Source organism: Antennarius striatus, chromosome 21, assembly GCF_040054535.1.
Source record: "Antennarius striatus isolate MH-2024 chromosome 21, ASM4005453v1, whole genome shotgun sequence".
NCBI classification, from domain to species: Eukaryota; Metazoa; Chordata; class Actinopteri; order Lophiiformes; family Antennariidae; genus Antennarius; species Antennarius striatus.
In genome coordinates, this window is record NC_090796.1 from 12,684,889 (window position 1) to 12,700,875 (window position 15,987).

The 15,987-nt window shown below is 40.3% G+C and overlaps 1 protein-coding gene across 2 annotated transcripts in view; it reads right to left on the reverse strand.

Moving 5' to 3' along the window:
• Nucleotides 1-66: 66 nt before the first annotated feature.
• Nucleotides 67-15,987, reverse strand: part of LOC137588625 (rho GTPase-activating protein 44-like) — a 53,842-nt gene continuing 37,921 nt past the window's right edge. The window contains exons 12-21 of one of the 2 annotated variants that reach the window (XM_068305789.1): nt 15,159-15,240; nt 14,930-15,010; nt 13,405-13,518; nt 12,775-12,866; nt 12,452-12,632; nt 9,007-9,063; nt 8,200-8,721; nt 7,181-7,296; nt 6,460-6,846; nt 67-4,142 (exon numbers count right to left, since the gene is read on the reverse strand). In XM_068305789.1, the coding sequence (XP_068161890.1) occupies nt 3,985-4,142; nt 6,460-6,846; nt 7,181-7,296; nt 8,200-8,721; nt 9,007-9,063; nt 12,452-12,632; nt 12,775-12,866; nt 13,405-13,518; nt 14,930-15,010; nt 15,159-15,240 (1,790 nt within the window). In that variant the 3' untranslated portion in view covers nt 67-3,984. The remainder of the gene's footprint in view (nt 4,143-6,459; nt 6,847-7,180; nt 7,297-8,199; nt 8,722-9,006; nt 9,064-12,451; nt 12,633-12,774; nt 12,867-13,404; nt 13,519-14,929; nt 15,011-15,158; nt 15,241-15,987) is intronic. The other variant, XM_068305790.1, reaches the window with a different exon arrangement.

Genomic DNA, 15,987 nt, shown 5'->3' on the forward strand with positions numbered 1-15,987 from the left:
GACATTCCTATAACACTAAGTGAAATAACACTGAACACCATTTACAACAAAAGCAGAGAGTCCAAGTAATAGAAAAACATTTTTAATAGTTCCAACATTCGGATGAGGTTCATTTTATCTCTTACTGTACACTGTGTCCAGGGTGGCTGGGAGATAGCATGTCCAAGAAAAGGCATTTCCTCTGTACTCCAAACTTTTAAGTCCACAGCATCACCACCGTTTGACACAAAGAACCTTTAAGTTTCGAAAGATTCCTCACTGACTTGTGTTCCCTTTTTAGTTTGGCCCCCATTACTTGGAACTTAAGCCACAAAAATAAATAAATAAATAAAGATGACATGAGATATTCTCGCAATGGCGACATGCACCACAGTGTAATCTACAGACTGAATGGGTGGAAACAAACCTGTATGAAGTATTTTATTTGTGGAACTACACAGTATTCTGGGCACAGAACATCATCATCAGCTGAAGAATGGTGATTTTCAGACAGTAGCTAGATGTGTTTCATTCATTTGCTTGCAGCGAAAAGGATGGAATAACTGTATTAACGGAGCACAGCTGGTGAAAATAGTAACAGTAAATTTGTTAGTTTGACTAATAAAAAGAAAATATGGGCAGCCCTGAATTATTCTTCTTTAATAAAGTTTGTTCTAGTCACTTTTGAAAAATAAATACACTCACATTTATATAGGACCAAAGATGAGACATATTTCATAGGCATGATTAAAAGCATGCGGCCGAGTTTCACACAGGACAATGTCGAATCAGTACACCCACCTCCTTCTTCACTTGAAACGATGCCCACTACACAAACAATCCACCTGTATCACGACCTATAAGGTGAACATTGTCTATCACCAGTACATTCCACTTTCTCGTGTACAAAAAAGGCCTTTGTATATTAGAGCTCCAAGGGCATGCTGTAAAAGCTGTAATACTGGAACCTGTCTCTGGAATCTGTCTGCTTGACTTGGTTATTGTTACTAAAGTGTTGGATGAATACTCTATGTACAAGCGCTAATCTGAACCCTTTTTTTTTTCTTTACAAAACTTGGAGCAGCACAGTGTAATACAAAAATCAAGACAAAGACAGGACGGGTCACCTCAGCACAGCCAAATTTCATCAATTTTTTAAAATGTTTTTTGGTCATTTTTTTATATTAAAATTATAAATACTGGTGATAGAAGTTTATTAAGTAATGGTTTGAACTCAGCAGGTGGATCTGTTTAAAACTGGATTTTATCAGATTGACATGAAATTCATCAACAAGTATTCAGATAATTCTTTATGTGATATTTAAAACCAACCTGCCTAATGCCTTTGTCTGAGTTTCTATGCCATGAGGATTTACTGTTTGTCTGGTGAGACTGCAAAAACAGAAACAATAGATTCTAGTTGTTCTGAACAAAACAAGCAGATATAGACATCACTGAAGGAAAGTGTGATGTGAGTAGTCATTATTTTCTGACATTTCATATACCAAATGATTAAGAAAATAATTAATATGCATGTTTCAGCCCTAAATTGTTGAAAAAATTTTCTTTTACATGTTTTAAAATTACAGCATTCTTTAACACCTATGTTGAATATATATCACAGGAACATCAAGGTGTAGATCTCTGGTTTAAGTACCATTATTGAACTAAGGACATTTGTAATGTTCTAGAAAAGAGTTCAACTAGAAGACATGATAACGCAATTTCCTTGTAGAGTCTCTTTTACACCGCTGAGACCCTGATGGATCCCACAACCGATCTGTCGATACAGATGCAGGATGTGTGGGCAAGTACTGGATGTGGTTGAAAAAAAAAAAGTCTTATATATGACATCAAAACCCACCATGAGGGGAAAATAGAATTACTGCTGTCAGCCAGTTTTCTGATGTTTTTTTTTTTTCACACGTCGTCTTTATCCTTATTTAAATCCTAGGTTGAGATTTGTATGTAGTGAACACAAACACAATCCTTCATACCCATTAAAAGTTATTCAGAAATATATCTGTATAAATACTCTCTTCAAAATACAGTAATCACATATAAATATACCTTTCAGCATCATCAGGCAGGATTCCCATAAACTGTAATGGGGAGGTGGTTAAAACTGAAACAGAACTGTCAGAAAAAGAAGCTATTTCTACAGTGAGGCCGCAGTTATATGGTTACATTTTCTGGAAAAAAGTTTGACCGTTTTCACTTCTTTCATATGATTTGATGGGATGTTGTGATACAAAGAGTCCAAAAATTTAAACTTGTGCCTGTATGCTGTTGCTCAGCTGAGCCAGCAATTAATGTCTATTGAAGACTGAAGTGTGCCATCAGAGAGACAATATAGTTTTTGCTTTATAATAAGTCAATAAATTGATAAATATACACATTCTCACATAAAGTATTCAAAATAAAACTGGCTAACATCAGACGATTCTGTAGCTGTTAGTTTCTTTTAGATCATTGATTTGTTTTCTGCACCACAGCTTTACTGTTTTTATTCATTCATGACTTTAGCAGTCAGATGTTCTCAGTAATTTTGAATAAACTAAATAATAAAAATAATTTTTGTTCCATTACAGGAAGCTCCAGTACATCTTTACATGGAGATTAACCCACAGTGGTAGCAGCAGGAGCTCTGATTGGTTGCACAGTTGCTATTAACAAAACTCCTGCTGCTGCTGCTGCTACTAACTGAATTGAATATAATTATTAATTATGGCATATCTTCTGGTGGCACACTTCATATCAAATCTGCAAACTACAGCTTTTCTGTAGATTCAGCTCCTCGTCCTGGAATCTGGCTTTAGTCCTTAAATGATACGGAAAAATGAAAAATTGCACATTGCTTTTCTCATTGTCAAAATAAATATGTGTAATCACATGGAGTTTCCAGTCTACTCTTCTCCTCGCAATGGCAAAAGCCATCCTTTTCTTCTTTATCATTCATAAAGTATATATCATAAATTTAATAGCTGACAACTATCTATATCTTATGTGGAGGAAATGGTACCAGTATAGCTCTCCTGTACATAGAAAATATGATCTGATTTGATAATGCTAAGCAAACCATATATTCTGAAAATATACAGTATAAACAATAAATATTCAGTGGTTGATATCCTGATCAAATGGTGTGTACTTACAGAATGTGACTGGGCATTTAACAACTTTGCAAAAATTCCTAGTTATTTTCCTAAATGTCTAAAACATGCATTCCTGTTTATGCTCCACAACAACAACAGTGCAACATCATGTAGCACAATTACCAGACACATACAAACACACACACACACACACACACACACACACACACACACACACACACACACACACACACACACACACACACACACACACATACAGGCACACTCACAGTGACCGCTCAGATGGGACAAAGATTCAGGGGCTGCTGCCACCACTTGCCAAAAGGCGTTTTCAAATGACACCCCTGCGGAGCGAAGGACGAAACTCGAGAGGACTGATAAAGAGGGAGAGAAAGAGGGACAAAGCCTATATGTTGGATGGACGGATGAACAGAACAGTGTTCTTCTTCCTTTCGAAAATTCACTCTTGAGAAGCAGCAGCAAAGAGCACTCATTCCTCCCAGCAGCCTTTTTCCACTCTCATGTGTGAAGTTAAAGGCAATATTGCAAGTGAATCAAATAAGGCAAAAAAAACCCCAATGAAACAAAAAAACAACATGTTTTCAGCCAACATAAAATGTCAAAATATTAGTCCTTTGACAATATCGTCACTAACGAATGTAATTTTAGTGAGCAAGTACATTTCTCTCAGGTATTTTGCTGTTTTGTTTTGTTCTTTTTCTTTATTTTAAATTTGATAAATCCTTCACTCTGGATTGAAACAGGTGAGGTGTGACAACGGGATCCAAAGTGAGGTTGAAGTAATGCATCTGGAACCGTGAACGGTCAATGAATGGCTGTGGGGAGTTTTGAGCGTGACAGTGCAGCAGTAGCGTTTGATTTAGCGGCGTCATAGAACTGTGCTCTCAATCTCTTCCTCTGACTCCGCTCCGTTGCTTGTCGACTCTACCACTGCCACCGAGTTCCTGAAGGGGGAGATGTGTGGCAAGTCGAAAATAAAGTCCAGGTCCACGTTAATGATGGGAATGTCCAAGTTGCAGAGAGAATCTGCCAGAGCAGAGACAAAAGAAAGGATGTGAAGTGTACAGTGACAACATAATGAAACAGACCGTTCTAGATGGGTTCATCAATACTGGATGACGTTACACAAAGCGGGTCTTAAATTCAACACGGTATGAAAAAATAAAAAAACAAGCATGATAGGGATGCATGATATGCAGGACAGCATATTATTGGCCAATAAATAAGATTTGATACCCTTTTTGGCAAAAAATGTAGTTGCCACCTCAACATTACACTCACATGTAATGTGTCTTAAGCATCACTATACTATTCCATGGGTGTTATTCTGCTGCTTGAAAAGCCCCCACTCGGCTCATTTTTTCTCCAATTCGCTGCAAGATCACTGCTGAGGTCCAGCACCGATGTGGAGTGAGATGTCTGGCTCACAGTCAGTGTTCATTTTCACCCCATATGTGACGGAGTGGGTTGCAATTGGAGCTTTTTGCAGGCTATTTCAGTTCTGTCACACCAAAATGGAAATTCTATTTCTTGTCACATTGAAAAAGGAACTTTTTTTTGTCTGCAATGGGAAAATCGAACAATTTAAAGAATCCAACTTAGTAACATCCTATCAATATCCAATCAAATTTTCCCTGCTGTCAATATAGTGCATCCCTACTGCTTACATCAGGTTCAGATGTGATCAATGATTAAAAAAAGAGAAGTCAATTCAGTGAAGACTGTCACAACAACTGTCACAACAAGATCAATATATTAGTTCCTACTCATGTTTGAGCTTACGTATATATTGACCTCAGTTTGATGCATGTCACAGGTTTTTATTCAGTGTCACTTATGAAAATGATGACATCCACAGTGTGATGAATAACCAGATACTGCACAAACAGGGAGTGCGCTGGCTGGTGGACAGTGTGGCATAGCGTTGTAGAGTGAAGTGGGAGTGGGGAAGTGACTGTTTGGGGGTGGGTGGGGATGGTGGGGGTCTTTTGCTGGAGCAATGAATCGTGGGTGGGAATCTGAAGTGCAGAAAAGGTTGGAGGTTTTGGCATTCGCCCTGGTCTGTTCAGACAGGATTCCCATGTAAGCCATGCATCGTCTCAGCCGCCATGCAAAGGCCGACCAAATGGGTCAGAGCTGGTCTGAACACAGCAGCTAGTGTATACACAATGTCGAAGCTGCCGTAGAACAGAGACGCAGCCAGAAGCTTGATCCAAAATCTGCATCTACTGGGTCCGGTGTATCCCTTGGAAATCAGATGTTCGTTTCAGAAGCAGCTTGGTTTCAATTTTGTTTTGTTTTTTATGTCTATTTATATATATCAGTTTCTGAAACGAAAATCAAATGACCAAAAGATACACCTACTGGCAAGTTCACCCCGGCTCCACGTTTGGCCGGAATGGCAGAGGGATTACAGGGGTGGGGAGGTGAGGCTTTAGCACAGTAACTCCTGCTTACCCTAAAAGTCCCTCTCACACACAGAATCACACTGAACCTCTCGGCTCATACCGCTGGGAGTGAGACAACAAGAGCAGTCGACAAGAGGGGGAAAAAGAGACGAAAACATGATCAGCAGCTACTAGAGATGTTGAGGTAAATGAGCATTGGCGTCCAGGAACAGATGACATAAAATACACATATATATTGCAGAATAACATTTAACATATAGAATTACATCATGTAAGACATCAAATTCTTAAATCAGGTTTTAAATTCACAACCTCATGAATTAGTCAGTCAAACGTTATAGATTATTTGTAAAGCACTGTTCTGAAAATATACATGAGGGCAATTTATAAACAAAGGATGATGTGAAAGAACCCAACATTGATTTTTGTGACTAAATTAACAATAAAGATTGATAGCTAAGACAAGATAATAAAAGATGAATGATAAAAGAAAGTAATAAACACAACAAAAACAAGAACGTAAGCAGTCACAGACTGCAACATTCCGCGACGCCCCTGAAATCAAAATTTTACCCGTCTCTTTCGTATGTCCACCAAATATCTTCACAACCGTTGCAGATAGAAAGATGAAACCAAAAGCACATTACTTGGGCGGCAAAGGGGATGAAAATGAGATGATGACCTTGAGAAAAGTGGGTCAAGGTCAAATTTCAACTTACAGTATGTACACTCAGGAACCGGATAAGAAGACGAGGGAGGAGGCCAGTGTGAGTAAGACTATAGATCAAAGCAGTAGCTTTGATCAGGTCAGGGCACTAGCTTTGATCTTTGACCTATGCAAGTAATGTAGGTCAGGGTAAAATTTTGAATTCAGGGGTGTCGCGGGATGTTGCAGTCTCTGACTGCCTTGCTACCTCTTGTTTTATTCACCATACCTGTGGACATGCTTTCCCCAGGAGACAAACCATCCAGTAGAACCGTTGAATGATCCAGAGGCTGGGGGCTCGTACCAGGGGTGCTTGGGGGTTGAGGAGGAGGTAAGTTGGGTCTATGCCGAGGCGGCTTGGGGGTCGGTCTAGCCTTGGTGAGAGTCCCGGCAAGCGAGGGTGGAGATGAGAGAGACGGGGTTGTTGCCATTTGGGCAATCTGTCCCGGGGAGGCAATGGTGGCGTATCCTTGTGGGTAGCTGAAGCCGTAGGGGGAGGGGGTGCTGGGAGGAGTAGGTGAAAGGCTGACTGGAGATGGCTGACCTGTCGACTGGTCAGACATGGCTCCTGTCTGGCAAAACGGGGCCTTAGGTGGGGTTGGGGCAAGTTTCTTTGCTGCATAGAGACAAAAATGAAAAGTAGTCTTAGGAGCATTTCAAAACTGCACTGGAATTTTTCTGGGCAATAATCTCATAAAACACAGCTGTACACACGGTGGGGTTCCAACTTTAACTCAGGAAAAAGGAGAAGAAGAAAACCCAGGTGATATTAGGGTTTTATTTGCTACCATTGTCACAGCAGAAATATAATACTATATTTAATTTACATTGAGTTCCTTTAGCAGCCTTATATTATTCAAGTTATTTCATATCATTATTTGTCTGCTGGTGCTTCAAAGATAGTTAACAGAAAAATAACATGAAAGTAAATGTTTTTCAGTGTGTGTCACCTCTCCTTAGGGAGTGGGGGCTGTGTTCAGAGTGCTGTGACTGCCCACTAGAGGTCATTGTTCCCTGGATTCCCTTCTGTCCAATCACAGGAGACAGTTCCTTGTTCTTCAGAGTACTGAGGAAAGTGAAGGAGAATAACACACAGGGATCACAGTCTGTCTCATGCATCTTACTTTAACATTATGTCATCCCTGTAAATCTCTAAGCATATAAAAAAAATACGACGGCACCATTAGTTCAATGTCATATTGCCCGAGTGACCACTATTCCAGCCAGACATGTAGTCTATTCTACACAGCAGCAGAAGCAGAAGCAAAATCCCAAATAAACCCTGATGGTTTAATGGATTTTCCTTACTTTTATAGCACAGTGCAGCTTGAATATAAATTGGAAGAGGCCCTGAAGGTCACAGCGTAACTGGTTTATACTGACTGCTCTCACTGTCTGCAGATGAGGCATGAATGAATGATTGAAGCTGCTGGGATTTACAGTCGGGGTGGAGCAATGCACATGCCTTTTTGGGCCTTCTTCCAATGTCAGACATAACAATGTCATTAACTGGCATGGCCGATGATGATGCATGCATCATTGCGTTGTTTTTATTCATTTTTGAGGTCTGATCTTATCGTCTACCACCCTGACTGGGCCGACTGGTATGTATGACTCATTAACGCCCACTTTTATAATAGTATGAAATGGAAGCTTTGAATTTCCTTTGTTGCCTGGCAACTGGCTCATGAAAATTATGCCGACATGGAAAGTTATGGATTGCATTCATGGATACTAGGTCGAGGATGGATCTGATAATGACATTCTTAAAGAACGCTGGTTTCCATGACTGACAAATAGACGATGAAGGGAATAAATAAGACATGGAATAGGGTTATATAGTTAATCTTACCATCCCTTTTCTCCTCATATCATCCCTCTCTCGTGCCTCTTTTATCCCTGTGGGGCCTCTCTTTATTTGTGTGTGAGTTGTGCTGGAAGTATGAATTAGGCAGGTATCTGTATTTACCTAGTCAGCTTGACTCCTTTCTCCCGGGTACAGGCTGCCCATGGAGGAGGAGCAGATAAAGGGGTGTTGGGGGTTTTGTGTGAGCCCAGGAACAGATCTTGACGAGTAAGAACAAGCGGGGGTTTGATGTAAAGGATGCAGCCATTCGTTTCAGATTGGGCAGCATGCGAAACATCAGACAGGGAGGCCTGTTTGGGCAGGTGCAGGGAGTTGGGTTTGGGGTTGGAATTGACATCAAGTTGCTGAGGAGATGGGCAAAGGGTGTGTGGGAGCGGGGGTGGGCTGTAGCCACAGCGGCGGGAGGGAGGGGACAGACCGGGGGGTACGGATTCGGGAGTGGGAGCAACAGGACGCATACTTGGAGGTGCTCGGGTGTACAAATGGTGATGAGGGAAAGAGTGGTAAGAGCAAGAGGAAGAGGAAGACGATGAGGAAGAAGGGTAAGGTGGGGGCAACCTCTCCTCCTCAGGGGAGGGGTAGGCGTAACAGGAGTCCGACCAGTTGGAGGATGCATCATCCGAGCTGCAATGATAAACATATCAATGTCTCATGGGGGAACTGAACTTGTCTCCAGGGGCTGAAAAGACATTAACGTGAATTCAGAAGTATTTCCAGGTGAAGAGAAGCGGGGTGCCAGTTTGCACGTTCAGGTTCGGTCCGTCATGAAAGGGGGAAATAAGGTGAATATTAACTGTCAAGAAGGAGAAGTACTGGCTCCACGGGTGACAGCATAGATGAAATAAAGACTTTGTGCTTGTGAAAATCTCTGAAGTCACGAAAAGAAAGCAAAAAGGAAAAGATAATCACCTCATCCATTGCAGGGCCTTGCGACAATGGACTGTTATGCTGTTAAGGATGCTTGGACTAATGGCAAAAACAAAAGAGACATAATTCATGCACATGCAGCAATGAATAGTTTCTAGCAAACTACCGATGAACTTGACTCACATTTTATCACTTAAAACCCAACCAAAGGAGAAAATCTTCACTCGTGGCACATCATATACAATATAAGCACTGAAGCGTGAAATTAATTCTCAATCTAAATATTCAAGGATGAGAAAATGTTAAGGAAAAAAAAAATATTAAGAACTTAAAACAACCATTAAGTTGGAGATGAGATTCTTCATCGCAGGTGAGACATTCGGGTTCACATGGAGGTGAAAGCAGGAGCATTTTTTTTTTCCCAGGGAAACAGCAGCAGACAAGAAAACCGTGGGGAAGAGCGCACAGCACTGTTCTGGGGTGGGGGGGCACGGCAGCATATGTGGCGAGGAGGGAGGAGCGGCAGATGGGAAGTGTGTGTCTGGCAGGAGAGGTGGGGGCGGCAGGGGGGGGGGGGCAGGAGAACGTGGGCACAACAGCCTTACCTGGCTCGGTCGCCGCTAGTAGGAGGAGGGGTGGGGGAGGGGGAGGCAGAGAATTCCCCAGGTTGCTCGGGGATGGGAGTGTCAATGGGCTGGGCATTGGGATGTAAGCTCGGTGGCGTGGAAGAGCATTTACGCCTAGATGACGAGCCCCTGCGCGACACCCAAGAAGTGTCCATCACCCTGACACCCATGCTGCAGTGGAACAGAGATGCCAATCAAATAAAGCAGGGGCAGTATTCCCCCCGCTCCGAACGGATCTTCAGGGCTTTGGAGAATGGATAAGTCTCCCCTGTCTGTAATCAGTGGTGCACTGAGAAGGCCTGACCCTGGATCAGTGTAAGGGGGTGCTTTCAATCGTCAACAGATAATCCATGCCATGTTGGCATGTGATATCCTGTTGTAATGAATGTATGGTGATCATGTATGACTGAGGTGACGTGATGAATATTATGAACCTTTTGTCACTACATGCCAAATAAATCTTATATTTAACTTCTATGGAACTACCCTTAATTGCATTTTTTTGACCAAAAAATCTAGAGTTAGAAGGTTTAGCATAACAACTGGAAAACTGGGAAATAGCGAACCTGACTCTGTCCAAATGTAGCAGAATCCATTTGCCAACACTTCTCCTGTAATCCTTGTTTTATCCATAAAAAAGATTTTTTAATATGATTTTTTTATAGGTGTTACCACTGGACACCAGACAACAATACATCCATTGTCAGTACAGAGTCACTGATCTTTCCCTTGATCTCTGTCTTCATGCTAAGGTAAGCAAACCAGCTAATGTTTTTTTTAGAGTAGACAAGAGCAAAAACTGAATATTTTATTATTATTTTTACTTTTATTTTAAGTGGTATCATAAAAATAACAGGAGTAGTTGGAGGACATTAAACAAGGGCCTATTGTAATCACAGTCTGAACGAGTTCATCCGGTTCTGGAGTTTACAAAGATGCCATTATGTTAAGACATGTCACCTATTTGTCACCCACACACACCGATGGAGACATTGAACTAAAGTGTCACTTCAAGCAGAATTGACTGCAACATTAAACACACAATAGAAATGACAAACATTTCCTGTCGATGTGAAGTTGAGACACACAGATGGTGAATAGACTGATGAAGTAGGAGTGGAGGAAGAGGATCTATACTGTACCTTTGGATCTTCCTAATGCTGCATTGTTAGAACAGAGACAAGCAAAATGAGGACAGGGGTAAGGATCATGGAAGACACAGTCTCCCCAGGCTCATTAAGAGCATCATTATCAAAGCAGCAGAGAAAATTTGGCAGGATAAACGTTTTAGACAAGAGCCAAGATGGAGCAGCAACAGGGAAGGTTGGCCTGGCAGGGGGCTGCAAGGGACAACAGTCACACTGAGTATAATGAGGAGAGAAGTTTGAGGGCTGAAATGTGCTTTCCCTGCAGTGCTTCCAAAATGAAAACCCAAAGAGGAAATGATCATTCCATTTAGTAACAATTAGGTCAAACGTTCCCAAAAGGACACAAGAAAATCTCCCTAAAACAAAGAACAACTCCAACTGCAGTGGGCATTCATGCATCAAACTGAGAATTTCAGATTCATGGGACAATAATTCCACTACATCGACAAAAGTATCTTCATGAACATTTTGTCCTTGATTTTTTTCCATGCTTTTGGCCCCAAAGTTCAAAAGAAGAGACAAATATTAACAGGAAGCTAGCAACAAGTATTTTGTAAACCTAAATCAAAACTGTGTATAAAAGAAAACCACAACAAAAGACAACCTCTCTTTTGTCGAGGCTGCTGGTTCTCAAAAGTGTTCTCTGTGTTTCCATTGAAAGCCAAGTTCTATTGAACAGACTCCACTCACACACACACACACACACACACACACACACACACACACACACACACACACACACACACACACACACACACACACACACACACACACACACACACACACACACACAGTCCTGGTTTAATTAGCGTGTCTACTTGTGGTCCTAGGGCTGCAGCGCTCAGACAACCTGCTGCGTCTGATAAGACCAAAGATGTATTAAAACATTAAAGAAAGAGCAAGAAAAGGCCTCGCCGGTTTTCAGCTAATCCTCCTAAGTTCGAGGATAGTCAGATTCCTATCTTCAGAGACTAAATGTCATCTACCTTTCTTTTGTATGTTCCTTTTCTCACTTTCTTACCTCTCTCACTCAGCTGCTTAAGAATACAGCCCTGGAGTGACACGTTCTTCGTTCTTGTCCACCTTGTAGTGAAACTGAGCTTTTCAAAACTACCTTGTCAGTTCAGCTGTCAGTCAGGATCCTGCCTGACTGAAGCTGTAAGAACACCATAAAGGGGAAGAAGACTGCTGATTGATTCCTAGGAAGACTGACACGAATGTGTTTGTTATCGCTGGAGGATGATTGAATGAGTCTTTCACCAAACACGATGAACACATGTTTATGCCCCATTCATGTGCAGTAATGAATACAATACTGTTTATGCAGTGTGCTATCTTTGGATCATATGCTGTCAGCCTTGAATGTTTTGGAGAACACATTTACTTAGGGGAAAAAAGATTGTTTCTGGGCTGCACATATTTGATTTACTGTGGTATCTAGTGAGTATATATGTGAATTCCTCTCTTCTAACTTTACTGAATTTAAGCCACATAACTGAAAAATCAAACAGCCAATTCTGTTCTGGGGTTTATTCACCTCTCTACCAATCTAACCTCATTTATCTCCTACATTGTTGATATTATTTTCTGAATTTTTCAGTTCTTAGTAAGATTGTCTTTCAAATCTGAAGAGATAAAAAGATGCACTGTAAAGAAAAACAATACCTCAACATTTTTGAAAATCAAATGCCAGAAAGAACAGAGAGGCCATACCCGTCTTTCTTATAGAACTCTAGCATCATGTTGTCCGTAGCAACGCTGAGTGGTCGTCGACTCTGGTCATTGTGTCTACGATCAACCTGATCCATGTCCGGAGAAGGCATGGAGCTGTAGTTTGCATTGTGGTTGGTGTGAACTGGGCTCCCATAGTTCCCTGTGACGTTGAACTCAATGTCTATGAACAAACAGAAAGACAGATTCACAATTCATTTCTTTATTTTGTGAGTACCCCACCCCCACCCCTTCCTTTCCCAAGTCTATCAATGCCAATTAATGCCTTCTAATAAAATCTTTATTCTCGTATTATTCCTCCTCACCTCCAGGGAAGAACCAGTCGGCATGCTGGATGATGGGTTCAATGATGCCCACGATTTGCAGGGAAACTGTGGTCATCATCTCTGTGATGTTGCTGCAGCAAACAGAGGATATAGAATATTAATAGGATATTTTAATTTTGTGTATAATTGTGTTAAAGTTTATGTTGATAATATATAAGTTGAAATTGTGCAATATTTGGATGACCTAAGGAAATGCAATGTAAACCAAGTATAACGACCAGAACCTTGAACATAGGACATAGACACATCATATTTTTAAGAAATTAGTTTAATCTTCTTTCTGTTTTAAATTGATTAAATTATGATAATTAAAAAATAGTCAAGAACTAAACACAAATTTTAGTATTTACAAATACACTATATTTAACTTACTACTCATTTGCAAATACTCATTTGCAAATAAACACTGTGGTTCATTTCTTAATCCTTTCACTGTTTTATCCATGCCCCAGTTCATGGATTTGATTCGGAGCAGCAGATGCCTACTATGTTGTGAGCCAGGAAGTTTTATTTTATCATAAGAAGTCAAATACAGTACAGAATTTTTTTCTTACAATTTATAACTCATTTAAAGTTAGCAACTGCCACTATTCGTCTCTTCTGTCTTACCCTTCGTTGTGCATCCACAACAGGTTCGGCCCAAGGACGATAGCGATGTTTCCAGGCGTCATTTTGTTCACATCCTGGTATTCAGTCAGTTTGGAGAGGAATTTGATCAAATATCTGTTAGACAGATACAGGAAATAATCAGTCTTAGACAATATTACTTACCGAAGTGAGTGAAGTGCTTTAGGAAAGAGGAAATGCATTATCAGGATTCCAGAATGGCTCCTGAGCATCTAGCAGTAGAAGGTGTTGTAAAGTGTCTTCTGCAGAGACTCTTTTGTAATTCTGTTTGATTTTCAATGATCTTTGAACTTTGCAAAACAATACAAAATCCATCTATAAATAGCAAATAAATACGTGTGAAATTCAGGTAATGCATATATTTAATTTAGATGCCGCCTGATGCTACCTTGGTTACATTACTGCAGATGTTGATACTCTAATCAGGTAGGGACAACATCTTCAGGTTTTGGTGGTACCTTCAGGTTTTGGTGGTACCTTAAACAATTGTGCTTCAGCTGTGACTCTGAGGTATCGGGTGCTAAATATCAATACGCATCAAAAATGCACAAATTGCTACTGATCTGCATATTACAGGTTGATATTGAGTACTATTTATTCTGTGAGAGCAGCCAAAATGAACAACTCAGCCAGAGCTGAAAATCACAGTCTGTAACATCAGGCAGCTCATTCCAGTGAACAGCAATGATCTGGACAGGTCTGACAGGGCTTCTCAGAGGACGACTGTCTAAAAATACACCCTATTTGTGCAATTCCATGATGACACTGACAAGTGCTGCAGTATCTCACTCATTCAATTTTTCTCCCACCTCTTTCTCTCTTCCTTGTGCCTTCCTTTTTTCCCTTTTGATCATGGGACAAGCCCTCCAGCAAATATCCACAATTCATTCTAAGCCTGTGCAAATACAACAACACCCTGCCCGTAAGCCCTCTTTCTCGGCACACATTCACACAGCGGTCAATGTTTTTATCTAGCAGATCTCCATTAGAAGCCTCACAGAGGCTTGATTTGTGCTCACTTCAGTGACACTGTTGATTGGAGGACACAAACCGAGGGATAAAAGGTTTCAGTGAAAAACCAAAGGGAAGTCGGAGAAGGAGAACAGGACACATTTGATTTTATACAAGATTTTTTTGTAGCGAATGGGTTGAATCCTTATCCAATGGTATGGAAATCTATTAAGATGGAGCACATGATATATTATTCCTCTACTGCTATAAGTGTAAAGCACATCTTTTTATTTCTACAGTTTTCTTCTGATAATATTCACCTTTGACACTAAATTGTTATAAAGATATGACAAATACAATGCTTTCTGTTGGAGTTACCAGTTTTGATGCTGTTAATTTGAGAGTAGCATTTAATTTAATTTTAATTTGTACATTTAATTTGTAAAAATCCTTATGATTCTTAGAAGAAATAAACAGCTATGTGCAACAGATGAATTTAGTCTGGGTATATAGAGCCACGTGGGACAAATGGAGCCCACAGGGAATAGTCGCTTACTTAAAGTTGTTGTTGTTAGCTGGGGGTAGTTTCTCACAGGCGTTGAGGAGAGCCTGCAGCCTCTTGTCTTGATCTTGAATGCTGCAGGTAAACAGAAAACATATGTGAAATATAAATTAAAGGCAGGTTGAACACATAGAAGGATAAATATAGTAAAGGTAATAGATAAAACGAGGCACTTTTAATGGCCACTGAATAAATGACGAAGCGGTACTGAGAAGGTACGGACTTAGAGGCCTGGATCCAGTCGTTGTAGAGCTCGTATGTCATTAAAGGCTCAGGGAGCTCCCGCAGGTAAGACTTCAGAGCACCTACACAACACAAAAAGAGAGAGAAATATGTATATGTATGTATATAATGCATATACATAAATATATATAAGTAAATAAATATATGCATAATGCATGTAAGTATATAAGTGTATAAAATGTAAGTATAATGTAACTGTAATGCTGCGTTTTTGTTGACTGAATAACAAACAGAATCTAATCATGCTGTTGGCAGTCATTCAAAATTCACCTCAAGTTGATGAAGTGCAGCATTAAATATATGTTCCTGTCAAAAAGTATTAACAAATTACCACATTCTGCTTAGCTTTATTAACTTTCTTCCTACCAACAGACGGAAGAAAACAAACAAAAGCATTTATTAAACCTGCTATAATAACAATATCTTTAGTGTAAATATATACACTAACCAAAAGCACTCTAAAATAAGCAGAACTTCCAAATACTATTTGATCAGAGGGAGATTTAAATCTAATCTTCAGGTGATGACAAGAAAGACGGGTCTAACTTATTCCCTCTCTGGTCTGGTGCGTTCATGTTCCCCAGGGATACAGAGGACGGATGACGAACAACACGGTCAGGGCATCCCTCAGTGGGAGGCAGCTTGGAGGCGACTGTCATTCTGTTTGTGTGTACAGAAACATTTCTGCACGAGTGCATCGATGTGTAATTGATATGTTGTCTGTGGCATGTGCTGAAAAGCACATTAAATTCAGATTATGTTGAAGTTATAGATTTTTTTCCACAAAGAAAATCCTGCCGCTTTTCATT